This window comes from Lepisma saccharinum, chromosome 2, assembly GCF_977018435.1.
Source record: "Lepisma saccharinum chromosome 2, izLepSacc3.1, whole genome shotgun sequence".
NCBI classification, from domain to species: Eukaryota; Metazoa; Arthropoda; class Insecta; order Zygentoma; family Lepismatidae; genus Lepisma; species Lepisma saccharinum.
In genome coordinates, this window is record NC_139230.1 from 6374968 (window position 1) to 6391521 (window position 16554).

Sequence of the window (16554 nt, forward strand, 5' to 3'; positions counted from 1 at the left end):
TTGTTGCAGTACCAAGGATTTTGGGTTTGATTCCCGGATAATGCATCGGTGTTTGTTTTTCGTTTCATCCACTTCATGAATGTAAATCACCGTGATTAACCTAATGATGAGCATACTAGACGTTAAATAATCGAATCAACAAAATCCGGGAATTCTTAATCCGCCTTGCAAACTAAATGTTCTGAAACTTGTAAAGTACCAAGTAGTATTTTTTATTATTACATTCAATCTTCCTACGTTCTGCCTAGAAACGTCGTAATATTATCTTGCCCTGAGAAATTTACTCTGGTGAATTCGTGGTAGGCATTAAAATTTGATTTACTTTTGGTTTCGCTTTTCTTCAACTTTTGGCTAATCGCGACGATGAGAATAAGATGATGGTGAAATTGATGAAGGGACACAAAGAACATCATGTCCAGGTCGGGATTCGAACCCGGGACTCCTTGCGCAAAACAACGATGGAGTAGTACCGAGGCTCTGTGGCTTAGATCACGGCATCTGGGGCGAGGTGGAATTTCTGGAACTCCTTTGTTTATTTACGGCATCCCGTGATGCGATCCAGATTTTTGCGATCCAAGCTCAACGCGAGTCACGCGCCACCACCCCTGTTCCATCAAAGTACTGGGCTGTCGGTGGCCAACAGCTGCGGCATTCCATGCTGCACGGGAGGAGATTCAACGCACTGTTTCTCATGAGATATCGGAGCGACTATCCATCTTGGCAAATTATCTGCAGCGAATATCTTTTGCGTTGTCTCTGCTCGAAATACTTCAGAATTGCACCACCTAGCACTAGCGTCGGCCTCATAGGGTTGTCTTTGTTAGAACTTTTTATACTTTCCCTCGTGGAACATTACACTCCTGAGATACTGCTGCCTATGTTTTCGTGATCAAAAGGTTACAAAAATATTTCTAGGTTATGTAACGATTTTTCCGTACCATGTCTATTATTAAGAATGTGGCTATTTTCTTATTTTTCGAAGGTGTAGTTTCGACAAACTGTATAATACTCTTTACTCTGCTGTTTCCTTTTTTGAAAGCATATCTTATTTAAAACAAGGTGTAATAATATGAAAAAAGTACAATAATAAGTTTCGATCGGATTCTATGCCTGATATATAACCTTGTAGATGAAAGTTCTCGGCATGCAATTACTTTTTAAATATTTCCTATATTTCAGTTGCACGTTATGTGACAACAAAGTAAAATGTCTCTAACGTAACATTTTCAGGTTGTCAAATGTAAAACTAAAAACGTATGAGAGTAGTAATAGTTGTTTTAGACGAAATTGTTAGACGAACCAATCTTCTGACCATCTTTCCGAGATAAACACACATTGTAATGCTTTACAAATAAAACCGGTAGTATTTTATTTGCCAACATACCGTTATGAATAGATTAAGATGTACATGGTTTCTTCAGGAGCTGCTCTTGTTCTTGAGGTTTATAAAAAGTGATATTTTAATAAAAACTACAATAATGAATTACCTAATTTGAATTTCTTAACGGAAATTTAACTACACAACTTTTTTACCTAACACAATTTTGTTACAGAATTTGACGTTCTTTTAACTTTCTTTCTTCGATTCGATTTAATATTTTTATGTGCAGTTTGTTAAAAATGTGAATATTATTAACATTTTGATGTTCCGAAATGACAATATATTTTCTCTCTTTGCAGGCTGGAGCGGAAGAGTACGTAAAGCAATCGGTGGCAAAAGAGACCCGGCAGGCTCCGAGGGGAAGCAGTCAATATAGACCTGTCGAGCTCAGTAACATCCCCTTGCCAACTACAGGCGGTCACGTTACAGGTAAGCTTTTCCTTGCATCTTCAGAATATGCTGTAGTCTTTGCATGCCGTGTGGTCCATGTACCCGTAGCCTGGTCCAAAATTTGCAAACATTCCCGTGTTTTTAAAATAAAATTCCCATAAAGATAAAGTATCTGCAGTAGAATGTAGGCATCTCCACCGAACTTGTTCTATGACCCTCAAAGGATTTAATCACTTTATTTTTTTAACTTTGACACACACAACTATGGTTCCCTCTGAGCCTAACCTGTTTCTCTCATGGCCAATTGTACTCAGCATTACATTTTATAGGAGTGTTAAGGGACTTTTGACTCACCCTGTACATACCTTTATGAGTATGATGTTAAATACTTGCCTAACAATTTTTAGGCAAGTACTTAAGTTGTGACTTGTATACTTAAGTCGTGACCTGTAATCTTTTTTTAAAATTAATCTTGTTATAATGTTACATGTTAAATGTAACATGAAATGTAATATTTCTGCAATGATTAAATATTATGTGACTCTGACTGTTCCATGACCTTCTGCACACCTTTTTAGCTCAAGTTAAAAAAACAACAACATTAAAGTGATCAGACTCTTTGACGGTCATAGAGCAGGTTTGGCGAGGATGCCTACATTCTACACATATTATCCTCATGGGAAAAATAAAAACGCGTGGGGCAGGGTCGGAAAATGTCCCTTGGATCCCAAATTTCCTGTGGGGCGTTTTTAGTTCAATTGGCACCCCACTGCTAAATTCTCACATTTTGAGAAGTTTGGACCAGGCTAATGTACCCGTTTGTGAAAGCTTTGACGTTGCTCAAGAAGCGACAACCAGTCTATGAATATTTTCGATTGTTGAACTATCAAGAAAATCTATTCGCGCCCTAATCACTATCATACTAACGGTCGTTCCAGCGTTCTTTGTGCATCTCATCATTATGTTTTCATGTATTATCATTATATTTTCGAATATTTCAATGCAACACATTCAAGCTGTAAAATGATTTTAATACAAGCAAAATAAGAGCAATTGAAACGTTCTGCTTGAAATTCTAACGTTTATTTATGACAAGGAATTCCGAGATTTTCGCTGGTTAATTAAAAATGAAAAATATCGTTCGTTTCGCAAGCGATATGCATTGCTCATTTAGAAGTTGGAACGGTCCCTTCCTACTTAGTCATTTGTTTGTGGCGAATGATTAAGTGACATTAAATCTCTCATTTTCGTACATCTGGCGTAATTTCACATTTTAAGCATATCTTTGGTATTGAGGAGGACCTTGCGATAAACCAGATCATTACATAGTATTGTCGTATTTCTTCCTGTGAAATGGAAAAATTGATTTTTTAACCCATGATTTATTTAGGAAATTAATAGAAATGGGTCTGGGAGTACACGTTTGCTACAGTTTCAATTCCTTTACTTATAATATCATAAAAAAAATGGATTATAATGATGGTTGACAGTAGGATGATACTAAGTAGAATCTTATACGACAACATATATCTAATTTCTTATCGTGGGTAAACACTGCATGTGTGTGTGTTCTATCCTCTAGTTTTTTAGTTATCATTTAGTCTCATCTTCGCGTTGACCCTAGATAGTAGTAAACCCTAGTAGAAAAACGACGTGAAATAATAGAAAAAGAGAAATATTAATAGAGATTAATGGAATGGCTGTTAATGAGAGACAGTTCTAACATGTCATTTATGAGAGGGTGTAATTAAACTGGAATGTAATTGTAGTTATTATACCTTTTATCATCCTTAGTTGCACTTTTGATTAATCTTTTATGGACTAATAACCAAACTGCTTGATTGGCTTAAACAAAGCTTCAATTTTAATAGAAATATCATGCGTTAATCACTTCGTCTCTCTACGTCTGAGCTAACAGCTGGGATTGTAATTCGTGAGTGATGAGATATTCCTTGCAAGCATTCAAACCCAGGATTCCCGCTATATAGTACACTACCATAACTACTAAACCAGCGCATCTTTAACAGTCTTACAAAGTGGAAGTTATTTTGGCTCCTTCCAAAGGTATGCCAAATGAGTAACATTCTTCATGATTGTAAGATTTGGCTCGCGATCTTGGCATCAGTGTCAGACTGAAAAATTATAGAATAGTTGTCTGAAACGTTCCGTAATGCATGTTGGTCAACATCAGCATCAGCGTTCTTTAAAACGAATTCTTAATGAGGTTCGACGTAGGTATTCTCGAAGAACTCTAGGCATGAGCCCAAAGAAACAGCTAGATTGTAACTTAGTCCATTTGAAATACACAAGTTACGCTTGGTGAAGTTGGAATGCTTTGAATTTGGCACTACATGTTGTTTAGGAGTGAAGATTACAGATTCATTGGAAACTGAGTGACAAATAGATCTCGACTAAAATTACTTACATTTTTGTAATGCTTTGTATTGTGAAAGTCCGTAAGTGTAACGTTAGACTCTGTTTGACAAAGCGCGCTGAGGAGCTAGGGTTCCTAGGTTCGAATTCTAGGTAAGACATGATACTTGATCTACTTCCTCAATTCACAATCTATCATCATCGTCGCGATTAACCTTGGGACATGAAATTACCGGATTAAACAAATGTGCAGCCCCGAAAATGTTGTTAGAAAGTGCACATCCAAACCATTTCGATTATACGAGTACAATTTAAAATTTCCAAAATAAAGTAATTATTTCATGTATCCCTTATCCACTGCCTTAAGGTAAAAAGTAAAGTGCTCCCCTGTGCATAGCACAATGCCATGAAGGCGTATAGGGGGTAACGCCCCACACTTTCTTGATTCGGTCGTGAGTGGGGGTGATGTGATCAGCATCACGCCCCTGACCGCCTTTACCCCCCAGGGTAAACAGGTACCCATGTTATTCGACGCTGGGTGGGCGACGGGGCCGCTTCCATCGTTAGAAAAGTTCCCGGATTTGAACCGGCCGGGGATCGAACCCGGGACCTTTAGCATGGTAGTCAGACGCGTTACCGACTGTGCGACCGCGGCCACTGCCTTAGGTTTCTCTAATATGAATATTCAAATTATGATAGCTTATTCTAAAATTTTGAATCATATAGGCTACTCTATTACTCAATATCACACACATCTTTGAAAGTGTCGCCTGCTCACTGTGCTGTGTCATAGAGAACGTGGTTTGATCAATTCCACGACCCGGTCTCGGTTATCCCCGAAAGTCTCCATTAGGCACATATTGATAAGAAGATTGGCAATCACCAGAGCCGCTTATGTACCAAATTTGACTAAAAACTTCCTAAGTTCACTTACCTCAGTAAATGAACCAAAGACTCCCTACCGAGTTCTACGTTTGTGAATGTCAGGACTATCGTGATGAACGTATAACTTTTTCCTTGAAGAGGATAATTATAATTCTCATTCATAGATTGATCGCGAAGATGAAGATGAGTGGTGATGTGATGAAATTGATGAAGGGACACTGACAAGGAATACCCAACCCATACCCTGGCCGGGATTCGAAGCCTTGAAGTCTCACTCATAGAATTTCCAGTTGTGGAAAAGAAACTTTTCATTTTATTTGATAATGTATTTCAGGAAAATGTAATTGTTATCCACATAAATGAAGTCCTCTGTTACGAGTATTGGCATATTGTTTTAATGAGATGAATTTCAAGAAATGCAACGTGTTGTTTGATTTTGTAAATGTGAGCACAAGTATGTGAAACTAGAAGAAAATACCAGTTATAATCGTATAAAGGGTTTTCCAATAAGAATGATATGATTTTGAAATGAACTGGCAACTATGATTCAAATGTTATAACTGTCACTAGTTGTCATTTGTGTTTAGTATACTATGACAATTCATCATGGCTAAATATACGTTTCAAAAACGTTTGGTTATTACCCAAAACATTTTATGAAAATAGACGTTCTATTGAACTTGAAACGGATCATAATTTTGGGCAAAAAATTATCTTCTCAGATTAAGCTCATTTCTGGTTAAGTGGATATGTTAACAAACAAAATTGTTGCTTTTGGTGTGAAAACAATCCACAAGAGATTCACGAGAAGCCCTTGCATTCGCAAAAGGTCACTGTATGTTGTGGTTTATGGCATGGTGGCATCATCGGACCATTTTTTTTTCCAAAACTAGGTAGGAGATGCAGTTACAGTGACTGGTGAACGGTACCGATTGATGTTAACAGATTTTTTGTGGCCAAATTTAGATTAAATTGATTTGGAGGACATGTGGTTCCAACAAGACTGTGCCACATGTCACACTGCTAATGCTACTATCGACGTATTGCAAGAACAGTTTGGTGAAAGGATAATCTCATGAAATGCAACTGTTATTTGGCCTCCAAGAAGTTGTGATTTAACTCCTTTAGATTGGTTTTTTTGGGGTTATTTGAAATCTATAGTCTATGCAAACAGACCACGAACCTTTGATGCATTAAGATTGAACATTGAACGCTACATTCGTGACATTAGGCCCGAGTTATTGCACAACGTCATCGAATTCACTCGTGTGTACGAAGTCGAGGTGGACACTTAAATGATGTGTTATTCAAAAGATAATGTAATAAACTATGCTTCAAAATACTATAAAAAGTTTGATTGTATCTGAAATAGTTAAATTATTTCATTGTAAAATCATATCGTTCTTATTGGAAAAAACCATATATATTTTATCGTGAATTTTTTGCTCATTACACCATGACTTCTACACTTCATCATTGAATACAAGTCTTGCATTATATTTTTCCACACCTGGTTATGAACTTCAGGATTAACTCTTCTGGAGTAAAGTGGACGAGTAAAATAGACAGGGAAATAAACAATCTCGGACTTCTTCAAAGCAGCACGTATAAAGAGTTTTTGTGTTCATGACAAAAGATTTATACATCCTCTCCTAAAATCAGGCAAGAAGGGACAAAAGTTACCGGGGTGGTAGATAAAGAATTTTGGAAGGCTGCCATAATCGCGCAAGCGTGTCGCCATTTTGCCAGAATCTTTTAAATAAAAGTCATCCTTTGTTCCGGCTCCTTTGCCACCTTTTTCATCACACTTCCACGGCCAAGAGACGTTTCGTACATCGCCGTATGCAGGGTCTGGAAACCCTTAGCTTGAAATCAAAGCGAAAAGGTGCGAAGACACTTCTTTTTAATCTTGTTCCAATACACACAGTTATTCCTCCCATCTGCCTCGGTCCTTTGTTTTGCTTCATCAGATTTGGCCACGTGTAAGAATGATTCGTTCATGAGATTTGCGCTAACACGTGTGGACATTTGGAAGGTGGCTCTTCTGCTTGGGACGAAGTCAACGATGACCGAAGCCAGAATCGCAATAGTTTGCAAGCACTCACTTCAACAATTGCTGCTTTAAGTGACGCTATGTTTACTCTCTCATCTACATCGCACATGTTCAGGTGTCCTGTTGACTAAATTACGTAGTTAAGTTTTATATTCTTCCTTCGCAGTCTGTTAAAATTGAATTACATTCACTATTCCAGCCAAAGTGTGTTATTTTCAAAGTTTCTCACATCCTTTACAACTCAGCACACTCTAGCTTGCAATATGTTCGTTTTTCGAAGTGAAATACATTACCGCCTTGGTAGAATTCTGATCTTGAGGTAGGTAATACGAGTGTACACGCATTTTCATGTGTCTTTATTAACAATATATTCGCACATTTTGCCACCTTCGAAAATCCGCCTAGGCTACATTTTTTACGCTTAGGTAAATGAGCTCTTAAAAGTTTTTATGCCTAACTGGAGCTACAAATTTCCAATAAAATCTCTAAAATATGAGGTAGTTTAGGAGAGAAAGCCTAATGGGAGCAAGTCCAACTTATACAGCTAAATGTTTTGCAAAAACTAAAAAGTTTGGCTGATATCTCTGGTATTTAATTTGAGTAAAATCCTTGAACGCATTTCAAGATGGCGGATGAACTAAAATTACATACGTACATTGCTTATATTATAGCATAATCCAACATCACTGTCCTTACATAGACAGTTTTTTTTTCTAGTGCAGTACACAATTTTTTAGATACCCTAAATGCATAAGTATTTTTTCAGAATTTTAGGGAAGGAGGGTGTTGCTACCACAAAACAAAATTGGAATAATCATTTATACTAGACATTTGAAGCAAATATTTGATTTTTCTTGGAAAAACTCTTCTCAGTTACCAATTACTAGAAATACAAGGTACGCACCGAGTACGTACGGGGCCAACGAAGTTAGTAATAAGGTCTGTTTTATACAGCGAATATTGATACAATTGTAAGTTGAATTGTATCTTCTGCAAATATGATGTATAAAGAAACAAACTGCCGAAGTACTAATTGAGGTGAGTGTACGTACCTACTTGTGACATCAAATCCGTGCAGTGCAATCCCAGCCTGGGCATGGATGTTTGTGAGTGTTCATTCATCAATTTCATCATATCATCACTCATCCACATCTTCGCAAATTAGCCAAAAAGTGGCACGAAAGGCGAAGGAAAATAAAGCAAATCAAAATTTAAAAAAATGACATCAAACTCATCGTCTTATTAGCATACACAGTGGGTGAGCTACTATACCAAGCCGCTTTCAAATCTAGACACAAAATTTATTGAACTTGGTGTCTTCTTGGTAGCCTTTGTGCTGGGGAAGCATTAATGACGTCATCTCCTCCAGATGGAAGTGTTTGTTTATATTCGGTCTCGATGTCTGATTTTTCTCGCCTCAGGTTGTGCGCCTGGATTTCGCCGATCAACTACCAACCACGATATGGTACTCTGCACAACGTTCAGGATGCAGCGCATGCGATATTTCAGGCCTTAATCGACCAGTTTCTCTTATACAGATGACCTTCTCTATGGGTGATTGGAGCCTTTCGGTGGAATACTACGATCAAACGTGTTATGTCCTGTTTATTTGAACTCCGCGCATGCTATCAGTATGGATAGAAGCTAATAGAAGGATCTAATTTAGCCATATTTTGAACTTGGGAAAACGTTTCTGGAGAACCAAATCAGTTTTCCTCGTTTTGTTAATAATTTGTCGATATTGCGGAAGCTACTTCGATATTTTGCAGACGCACTCGGGCGCTCTTAATAAAATTAACATTGCTGAAGCTGATCCTTCATATGTAGTTGAAATTGTCTTTGTACACTTCTGTTCACATAACTTCCTCCTTGCATAACGTCCTTCGCTAATCGTAATAACTTTAAAGACAAACTAAAAAATCTGTTGTTAAATTAACAATATATCTTGAAAAACTAAGTGTGCTGACCAAGGCAGTAATTTATTTTATTAAAAACATAAACTAAACGTAACGTTTCAACCTTCTAGCAAGGTCTTCATCAGACTCTGTATCAAGTACAAAAGTAACAAGATACACAAAAAGGGCATTATATTGTGTATCTTGTTACTTTTGTACTTGATACAGAGTCTGATGAAGACCTTGCTAGAAGGTTGAAACGTTACGTTTAGTTTATGTTTTTAATAAAATAAATTACTGCCTTGGTCAGCATACTTAGTTTTTCATAATCATGGAAACAAGGCTTAATGGTGTTACAATATATCTGTTCAAGTACTCATTTCTGAATTAACTTGATAAGGAAATCTTATTTTGCCTCTTTATCCCCCCCCCCACATGTTGCTAATCCTTTACAATATTTTGTCCTCACTTGTGTATCACAATATATTATATACATTCAGATCATCTTAATTTATACTAATATTTCCTAAATGACACCAAGCACAATCGTGTCTATTCATGTGTGTATCCTTTGTATATTTTTTCCTTTTTGTGTGAATGTAAGCGAGATTTTGTCCTCAATCTTTGGTTTAGCCTTTTGTGTGTATTAATTATTTCATTTTTAATGTGTCTTTAGTACACTGTGTGTAGTTTGTATTCATTTGGGTTAGGTGGCAGAACAGCCGAAGGCTGAACCTTGCCCTTCAATAAAGAATAATTGAATGGAATAAAGTGGTCCACTTTATAGGATTGAATAGTTGAAGAATGTGCCACTTTATCTGAACAGGAGTGTACCAAGTCAATTAGAATATTGTTCTCCGTAGGGCAAATGTTCATTATAAGGATCGATTGTACATTGAACCTGTTTCAGCAATAACTATTCGGAAATGTTTCCAATAACAACGCCAATATTCTATACTACAGAACATTCCCTGACATTCGCTACGAGACTCGGCGGCAAGCTGCCCGGCATCAGCGCTTGTCTTTCCCGGTGAACGGGTCAGCGACAGTCGCTAGAGTCGGCTATTAAAATTACAGTTTTCATATTGTGTACTAACCTTGACTACAGAAGGTGTTGAAAATGATGTCCCTCTGCTGGAACACATTCATGGCATCTCCGAAGGAAATTGGCATTTACACGTGCAAGTTCGTCTACTGTAATAATCCCGATTTTTCGTACAATACTCTCTTTTAACTCACGGATGGTGTGCGGATTGTCTTTGTATACTTTATTTCCCCATTTTTCTTTCCACTTTTATTCAGAACTGACCCTGTTACTCTAAACTTTTTTACGAGGTTTAATATAAGCGACTGTCGCGGACCCGTTCACCTAGAAAGACGAGCGCTGATGCCGGGCCGCTTGCCGCCGAGTTTCGTAGTGAATGCCAGGGAATGCTCTGTATAATCTCTGTAGAATTTCTCTTAGAACATTTCAATAGAACTTTCGGATGAATTCACCCGAAATATCTGCTGTACAATAGAATTCTGTAGGCGAACGGTGACATAAAGCGGTTATGAATACGCAATAACACATGGAATTCAGAGAAGATTATTCACTGATTTATCTACCCCCAACACCCCCCTTTACCCCCCCCCCCAAAATATCAGTTATAACGACCCTGTAAAAATTTCCACATAGCCTCCTGATTTGTGGTGAATTTGGCTTTACATCCTGCTAAAAAGATTTACCCCCAGATTGATTGATTTATTTATTTTACTTCACATTTCTGCCACTTTTGGTTAATCGCGATGATGAGGATGAATGATGATTTAATGAAGGGACACTCACAAAGAACACCCATACCCAGGCCGAGATTCGAACCCGCAATCCCTGGCATCTTAGCGCGCAGTGCTTACCACTCCGCCACGAAGACCATTTCTCCAGGTTGAAAATTTCCTTAATTCCTTCATTATTTAGAACCTAAAGTATCAGCGTGACGTTTGAAAACTTGGCCATTTTCGATAAAATTTCTGCTGGGACCGTCACAAGAACACTTTCCCGCTGGTTCACAGATCGGTGTACACTTAAGAAATTAGTTTATACCACAAGACTGAGCCACAAGCAAGCGGCATTCTTGTGCGTTTGCACATTTGAGGTATGCAAAGAAGAAAAGCAGGTGAATGCGAAAGTGTTTCTGGGCGCTCTCAACGGACGAAATTCTTGGTTTGGTGTAGCGAGGACGAAGAAGCCTGCGTCAGGTTTTAAGAGAAACTTAAATTCATTTTACATGTCTTCTGAACAGGTGTGCAAGCGGCAAATTAAGAACGTGGCAAGCTTGTTTGTTGATGTATTTAACATTATGACATGTTACTTCCTGTGGACCTAAGCTGGTTGGCCGGTTCGTAACTGCCATTTGGCCCAACTCCCATGAAATAAAAATACTGCATCTCCGGAGTATACCAGTTGTGACCCACTTAATCCTTATTGAAACTGCCTCTAAGTCTGATCTACCTCGAAGGGTACCCACTAAACTTTCGTCCAGAATATGGTGCATCTTAGTTACGGTCTCTGTCGCAGTCCTAAATGCGTTAATAAAATGTCTTCCACGTGTTCTGCGAAATGCGGTTGAAAAGTTTTCCTTAAGTCTACGTAATGCTCAGATTGGCTAATCGAGACTACTGGACCTAAAGATTAAAGTGGTATCGGAACCTCTTTGATGTGGCTCCATCGGGGGATCAAACCTGGGACCCCTTGATTGCAAGGCAACAACGTTACCACTACGCCACCGGGGAGGCAAGGCATAAAATCCAGTTACAATGTATTCATATGGAAATGGAGAAGGGAAGCCAAATTAGTTTTTCTAAAACCTATCTTAAGTTGATTTGATTGAGTGATTGTGAGTTGGAGTTTTAAGCCCACTTTATGCACATTAAGCCTAATCGGGATTGGGCCTACAGTTTAAAGTGAGATCCGAACGACCATGTGCCTCCATCGGGTAACAAATCCGGAACCCCTTGATTACAAGGCGACGACACTACCACTGCGCCATCGGCGAGGCTATCTTAAGTTGAAACAAATTTTCTGATGTCAAGTAATGTTATAACAACGCGTTATATTCCGGCGTAAATGGGAAATGAAATTTGATAATTTTCAACAAATAATTTTTTGTATAACCGATGAGAAGTCAAAAAACGAAATATTACAAAATATTTGATGGAAATAGCTAATTGTCGTAGAATTTTGTTGCATTTTTTCAAAACAATTCAAAGCAATAGGGGTAATCGATCATGTAAGAAAACCCAATTCGTTATCATATCATTTAGAGAATGATAAATTGACGAAGGAAGCAAGAAAAAAACATAAGTGTAATATATATTAGCTCTTGAATAATTTGGGTTTCTCATGACAATTATAAATTAGTAAGGCAATCAAAATGCACAATATAATTAAGCTAACAGGAAAATTTTGTCATTCTAAACTAATTAGCTCAATTATTGAAAGATTACGAATAAAGATCGAGCTTTTCCCCTTTGAAGACTGGAACATGAAGAAGGCACATGCATTGTTTGTAATTAGTTCCATTTTCAATCTTGTCAATGGCTGTAAGATGTGTGATCAACATCACGCTCCTTCAGTATGCAGGTAAGTACATACAATGGTCAGAGTTGCTCTTGAACTGGCCAATAGTGAGAAATAAAGACAGCGTAGATGCCACATATAATAAAGTACTTAAATTAATATTATTGTCGGACGAGATTCGTCTATTGTTTAAATAAATGGATATAAATAGACACACACAGTGATCATCATGTATTATGCTATTAAGTTGTGTATTTTGAATTGGTTTTCGATATAAATGTCGAGATTTCACTGGGATGTAAATTTCAAACGAGTCGGCTTATTAATGAAGAGAGTCTGAGTAAATAAACGGGGACAGAAATACGCTGCCACTTATTATTAGCGTTCTTTCACTTCATGTTTTCCAGACTCGTACAGACTCCTTATAGGCAGACGTGCCCGCAACGTTCAATTGTATGGTGGGTACTATACATTGAAGGATATTTAATTTAGAACAATATGGAAGAACTACTATGCAATTTTCATTCTTTCCTTACTCTGATTTTTTGACACTTCGAGCCGATTTACACCAGCAAATGAATTCTAATTTTCAAGATTTAGTATTACTCTTTCAAGCAAAGGTTTTTTTAACTTTTAAAACTCCATAGCCTATGCTAGATTCCTGTTAATCAGAAAACTATAAAATTTTGTGGAAAATTGTTGTTTTCACTTCAAAGAAGTTTTTGAAACAAATTGATGAACATTGATCCACTTTTGTACATGTATAGGAAAACCCACAAGAATAAGCTAAGTGAATACAAAGTCATGCACGGAATAATCTGATTTGTAACTAATTTACATTTGAAATCTAGTTGTCAGCATTGTGATGTTAGGAACACATTTCTTGAGAAAACAACGCAATCAGTTATAGAAGTTGATCGTGTGTGTGTGTGTAAAGTTACGTATTAGTTTGTCGCACACTGAACGTGAACGACGCTGTGGTTTTCTCCACCATTTCATCCAGTGCTTCTCTTATCTCGAGCTGCTCTCTCAGGAGCATACTCAACTCAAGTGGCAGGGTCTGCAGAGAATAACTTCGAAGTGGACGCTAAGTGGCCTTTGCTGGTTCCGTCAAGTTGCTGAAGGCTCACCGCTTTAAATTTATGCTTCTGCCTCGAGACTTGATTAACGATAGACTTAAAAATGCACTGGGGAGTGAATAATTATTGAAGGTGTCACCCCACTCCTCTTTCCTTCCTATGCTTGAAACCTGGTGCAGCATCGTAATTATAATGTCAAAAATATTGTAAGAATCTTAGAATTTAGTGGAAAATATAAAAATTAAATTGAACTCGTTGAATATTTCTGAAGATTATTGTACTCATATTGACAGTCAAATACTTGAACAAAAATGCTTGAATTTCAAACAAATTTCAAATATTTTGTTCGTAATGAAGTTTTTTAAAAATGTATTGTTTCTGTCGGAATGGTAAAATGGGTGTTTAATTAAAAGAGGCGGAGAAGGGTTTGTTTATAAGAAATCGGAGCATGTGATAAAGTACTTTGGTGATGGGAACTTCTCAATTACGAATGAAGTAACCAGAAGTGCAGTTGCGTGTAAAGTGTAGCCCATAACGTATGTATTATTTTCATTGATTACTTTGGAATTTGGCTAAATTTGCTCAGAGATAGTTTAAGGCAAATTTCTACTGTCCACAAATTAAAACATTTTTGTAGGCTACATATTGGATAATATAATCAATTGATGCTTTTGCAAATGGATGTTAAATGATATTGTAATGGAATCCTTATTGAATGGCGCAAGGCTTGTATAAGCGTTCCTAACGTAAATTTTTCTTTGCCGTGGGGAAAAAGTCAGTGTGCAGAAACTAAAAGACCGGTAAAATAGTCTTTGAATGACGCCGCCATGAACACCTCGTTGTAATGAATGAAAGCGCCGGTCATTGAGCTAGGAAAGGGCTCAATCTAAATTTGTGACGAACGGCGCTCCTTTCTCCTTTCTGCACATTGTTTGGTTCGTTAGGTGACACTGATAAACGACTCGACGAAGGACGGCCACTGGTGCCAACTTCGTGCAGGTTTTGTTATCGGCGACGATTCTGGCAAAGGCATCGTCAAAGAAGACACGCACGTTGACAGAAGAACGATGGGAACAGGATAAAGACTTCTGTCTTGGACTACCGAGCGTATAATTGTTACCACGTAATTTGTTACCAGAGTGTTTTTTTCTGTAATCGGTGCATTCTTCAGAGAAGTGCTCCGTTGTTTATTAGGGGACTTAATAGTCGGAATGGAAGGAGAATTCGGATGCCTCTTGGAACATGTGAAACATGCTTTCCTTTGCGGCTGTAATCTTGCAAAAAGAAGGAAACGGATAGCTTTCTCGCGTATTTACAGATTCTGCGAAAGCACGAAAACATTTCAACAGGCTCGTTTGATCGGGGTCCAAGTCCATTGATGCTTTAAACTCATTGATGCATTTCACTGGACCTCTTTGAACCCAGCTTTATTTGGAAAATAAATATCTAGCCGTGCTGAATTCTGGGTAGCAAAGAAGCGTTTAGAAATTTTTCTAAAACTTCAACGTAACCGTTAATAGTCGGATTAATTTGTTTCTCCACATTAGCACAAAAGCATTGTAGTAATTCAAGATTTACTGATTTAGCAATTTTCAATAAACTTTTACTTATGCAAAGTATTCGAACCTGAATAAAACTGTGCCGGAATTTTCTTGCAGAAATGCGAATGTTTGTTGTGTAACTAATATGATGAATAGTGATAGGGTTTAACTCCTTATTACATTCAGCATATTTTCATTGCTTTCAATCGAATTTGTCTGTGAAAAAAAATACTTGTAGCAAAACAATGTAAAAAGATTTAGTGCAATAATTAAGTGCAGCTACACAGTGTGCTAGTGTAATGTATTTAAGTAAAAAGAATATGCTAATTGGTTTTTAAATGTGTTTGTAGGCTGCTATTGAGAACTTGTACTTCGTCATATTGGTTGGATTATGGTTTTCCACACTTGATAAGAGTACGTTAACCTCAAAATGCATAAATGCTCATGGAGTTGAAAATAGCAACAGTTATAAAAGTTTGGTAGCCAGCTTCGCAGAAAGATCCTGCTTTTAATTCCAGCACCTGCGTTACGAACGTTTTTAGAATGTTTCAAAACTACGTCGACGTGAACTGAGCATGTCCGAAAGAAAAAAAAACCTGATCATCTCTGCCAACACCAATAAAATCGGAATGCCGGGAATGATTTTAGTATGTTTTCATAAGAAACAAAAGAGGAATTTTTCTGTGCAAAATATCGCATTAAATGCCGTATAATCCACGGAACGACTTGAATTTTTGTGGTGGAAGGGAATGTAGCGACATGATGCCGGCGGTAGTTTTTACAAGCTAAATATAATCTGGTGAGAGCGTTTCACTTCTCCGCCACCCAACTGGAATGGAGCTTTTGGACCCACGTGATGCCTAAGATATTTTCTCCATATTCCACTAGTTTCAAGAAATACTGCGGACTTATTTATGGGACCGGCGTGCTAATATGCTTCTATTTAAGGTGCAGGCGCATTCTCGGTCTGACTCACCCAAGAATGTGGAAACTTGGGGCTTTTCAAGTCGAATATAAGTAAAACAACGAAAAAGAAGAAATCCTTAAATTATAAATCCAGGTGCTAGTCAAAACTAAGTTTGGCCGCTTCACGGAGAATATTTTCGTCCAGTTTTATGTTCTCTCTGTTTATGCTCCCATCACGGGAGGGAGTTCGCTCAGTAAGACTACCAATCACCATGTGTTACTATCGCTGCCACCATTAGGCGCATCAATTTGCAATGGGCTGCACATCTGCTCCAGAGGAATGAGGGTGTGGCCGGGGAGGCTGCTGTGTCAGCGCGTTGGAAATGTTGGGATTCCAAGACTGCTCAGACGCTGACATCCTTTAAGAAATTCTCATCTAACACGAAAGCGTTGCGATGGTAGAGCCAAGGTGAATGGGAAGTTTGAGAGCGC

The 16554-nt window shown here is 37.8% G+C and overlaps 1 protein-coding gene across 3 annotated transcripts in view; it reads left to right on the top strand.

Annotated features, from left to right (window-relative positions):
• The window catches only part of cher (filamin A protein cher), a 361674-nt gene that overhangs the window by 268001 nt on the left and 77119 nt on the right, over positions 1-16554 (top strand). For all 3 annotated transcript variants that reach the window (XM_083116998.1, XM_083116996.1, XM_083116997.1), the window contains one exon: positions 1681-1810. In XM_083116998.1, coding sequence (XP_082973124.1) covers positions 1681-1810 — 130 coding nt within the window. The remainder of the gene's footprint in view (positions 1-1680; positions 1811-16554) is intronic.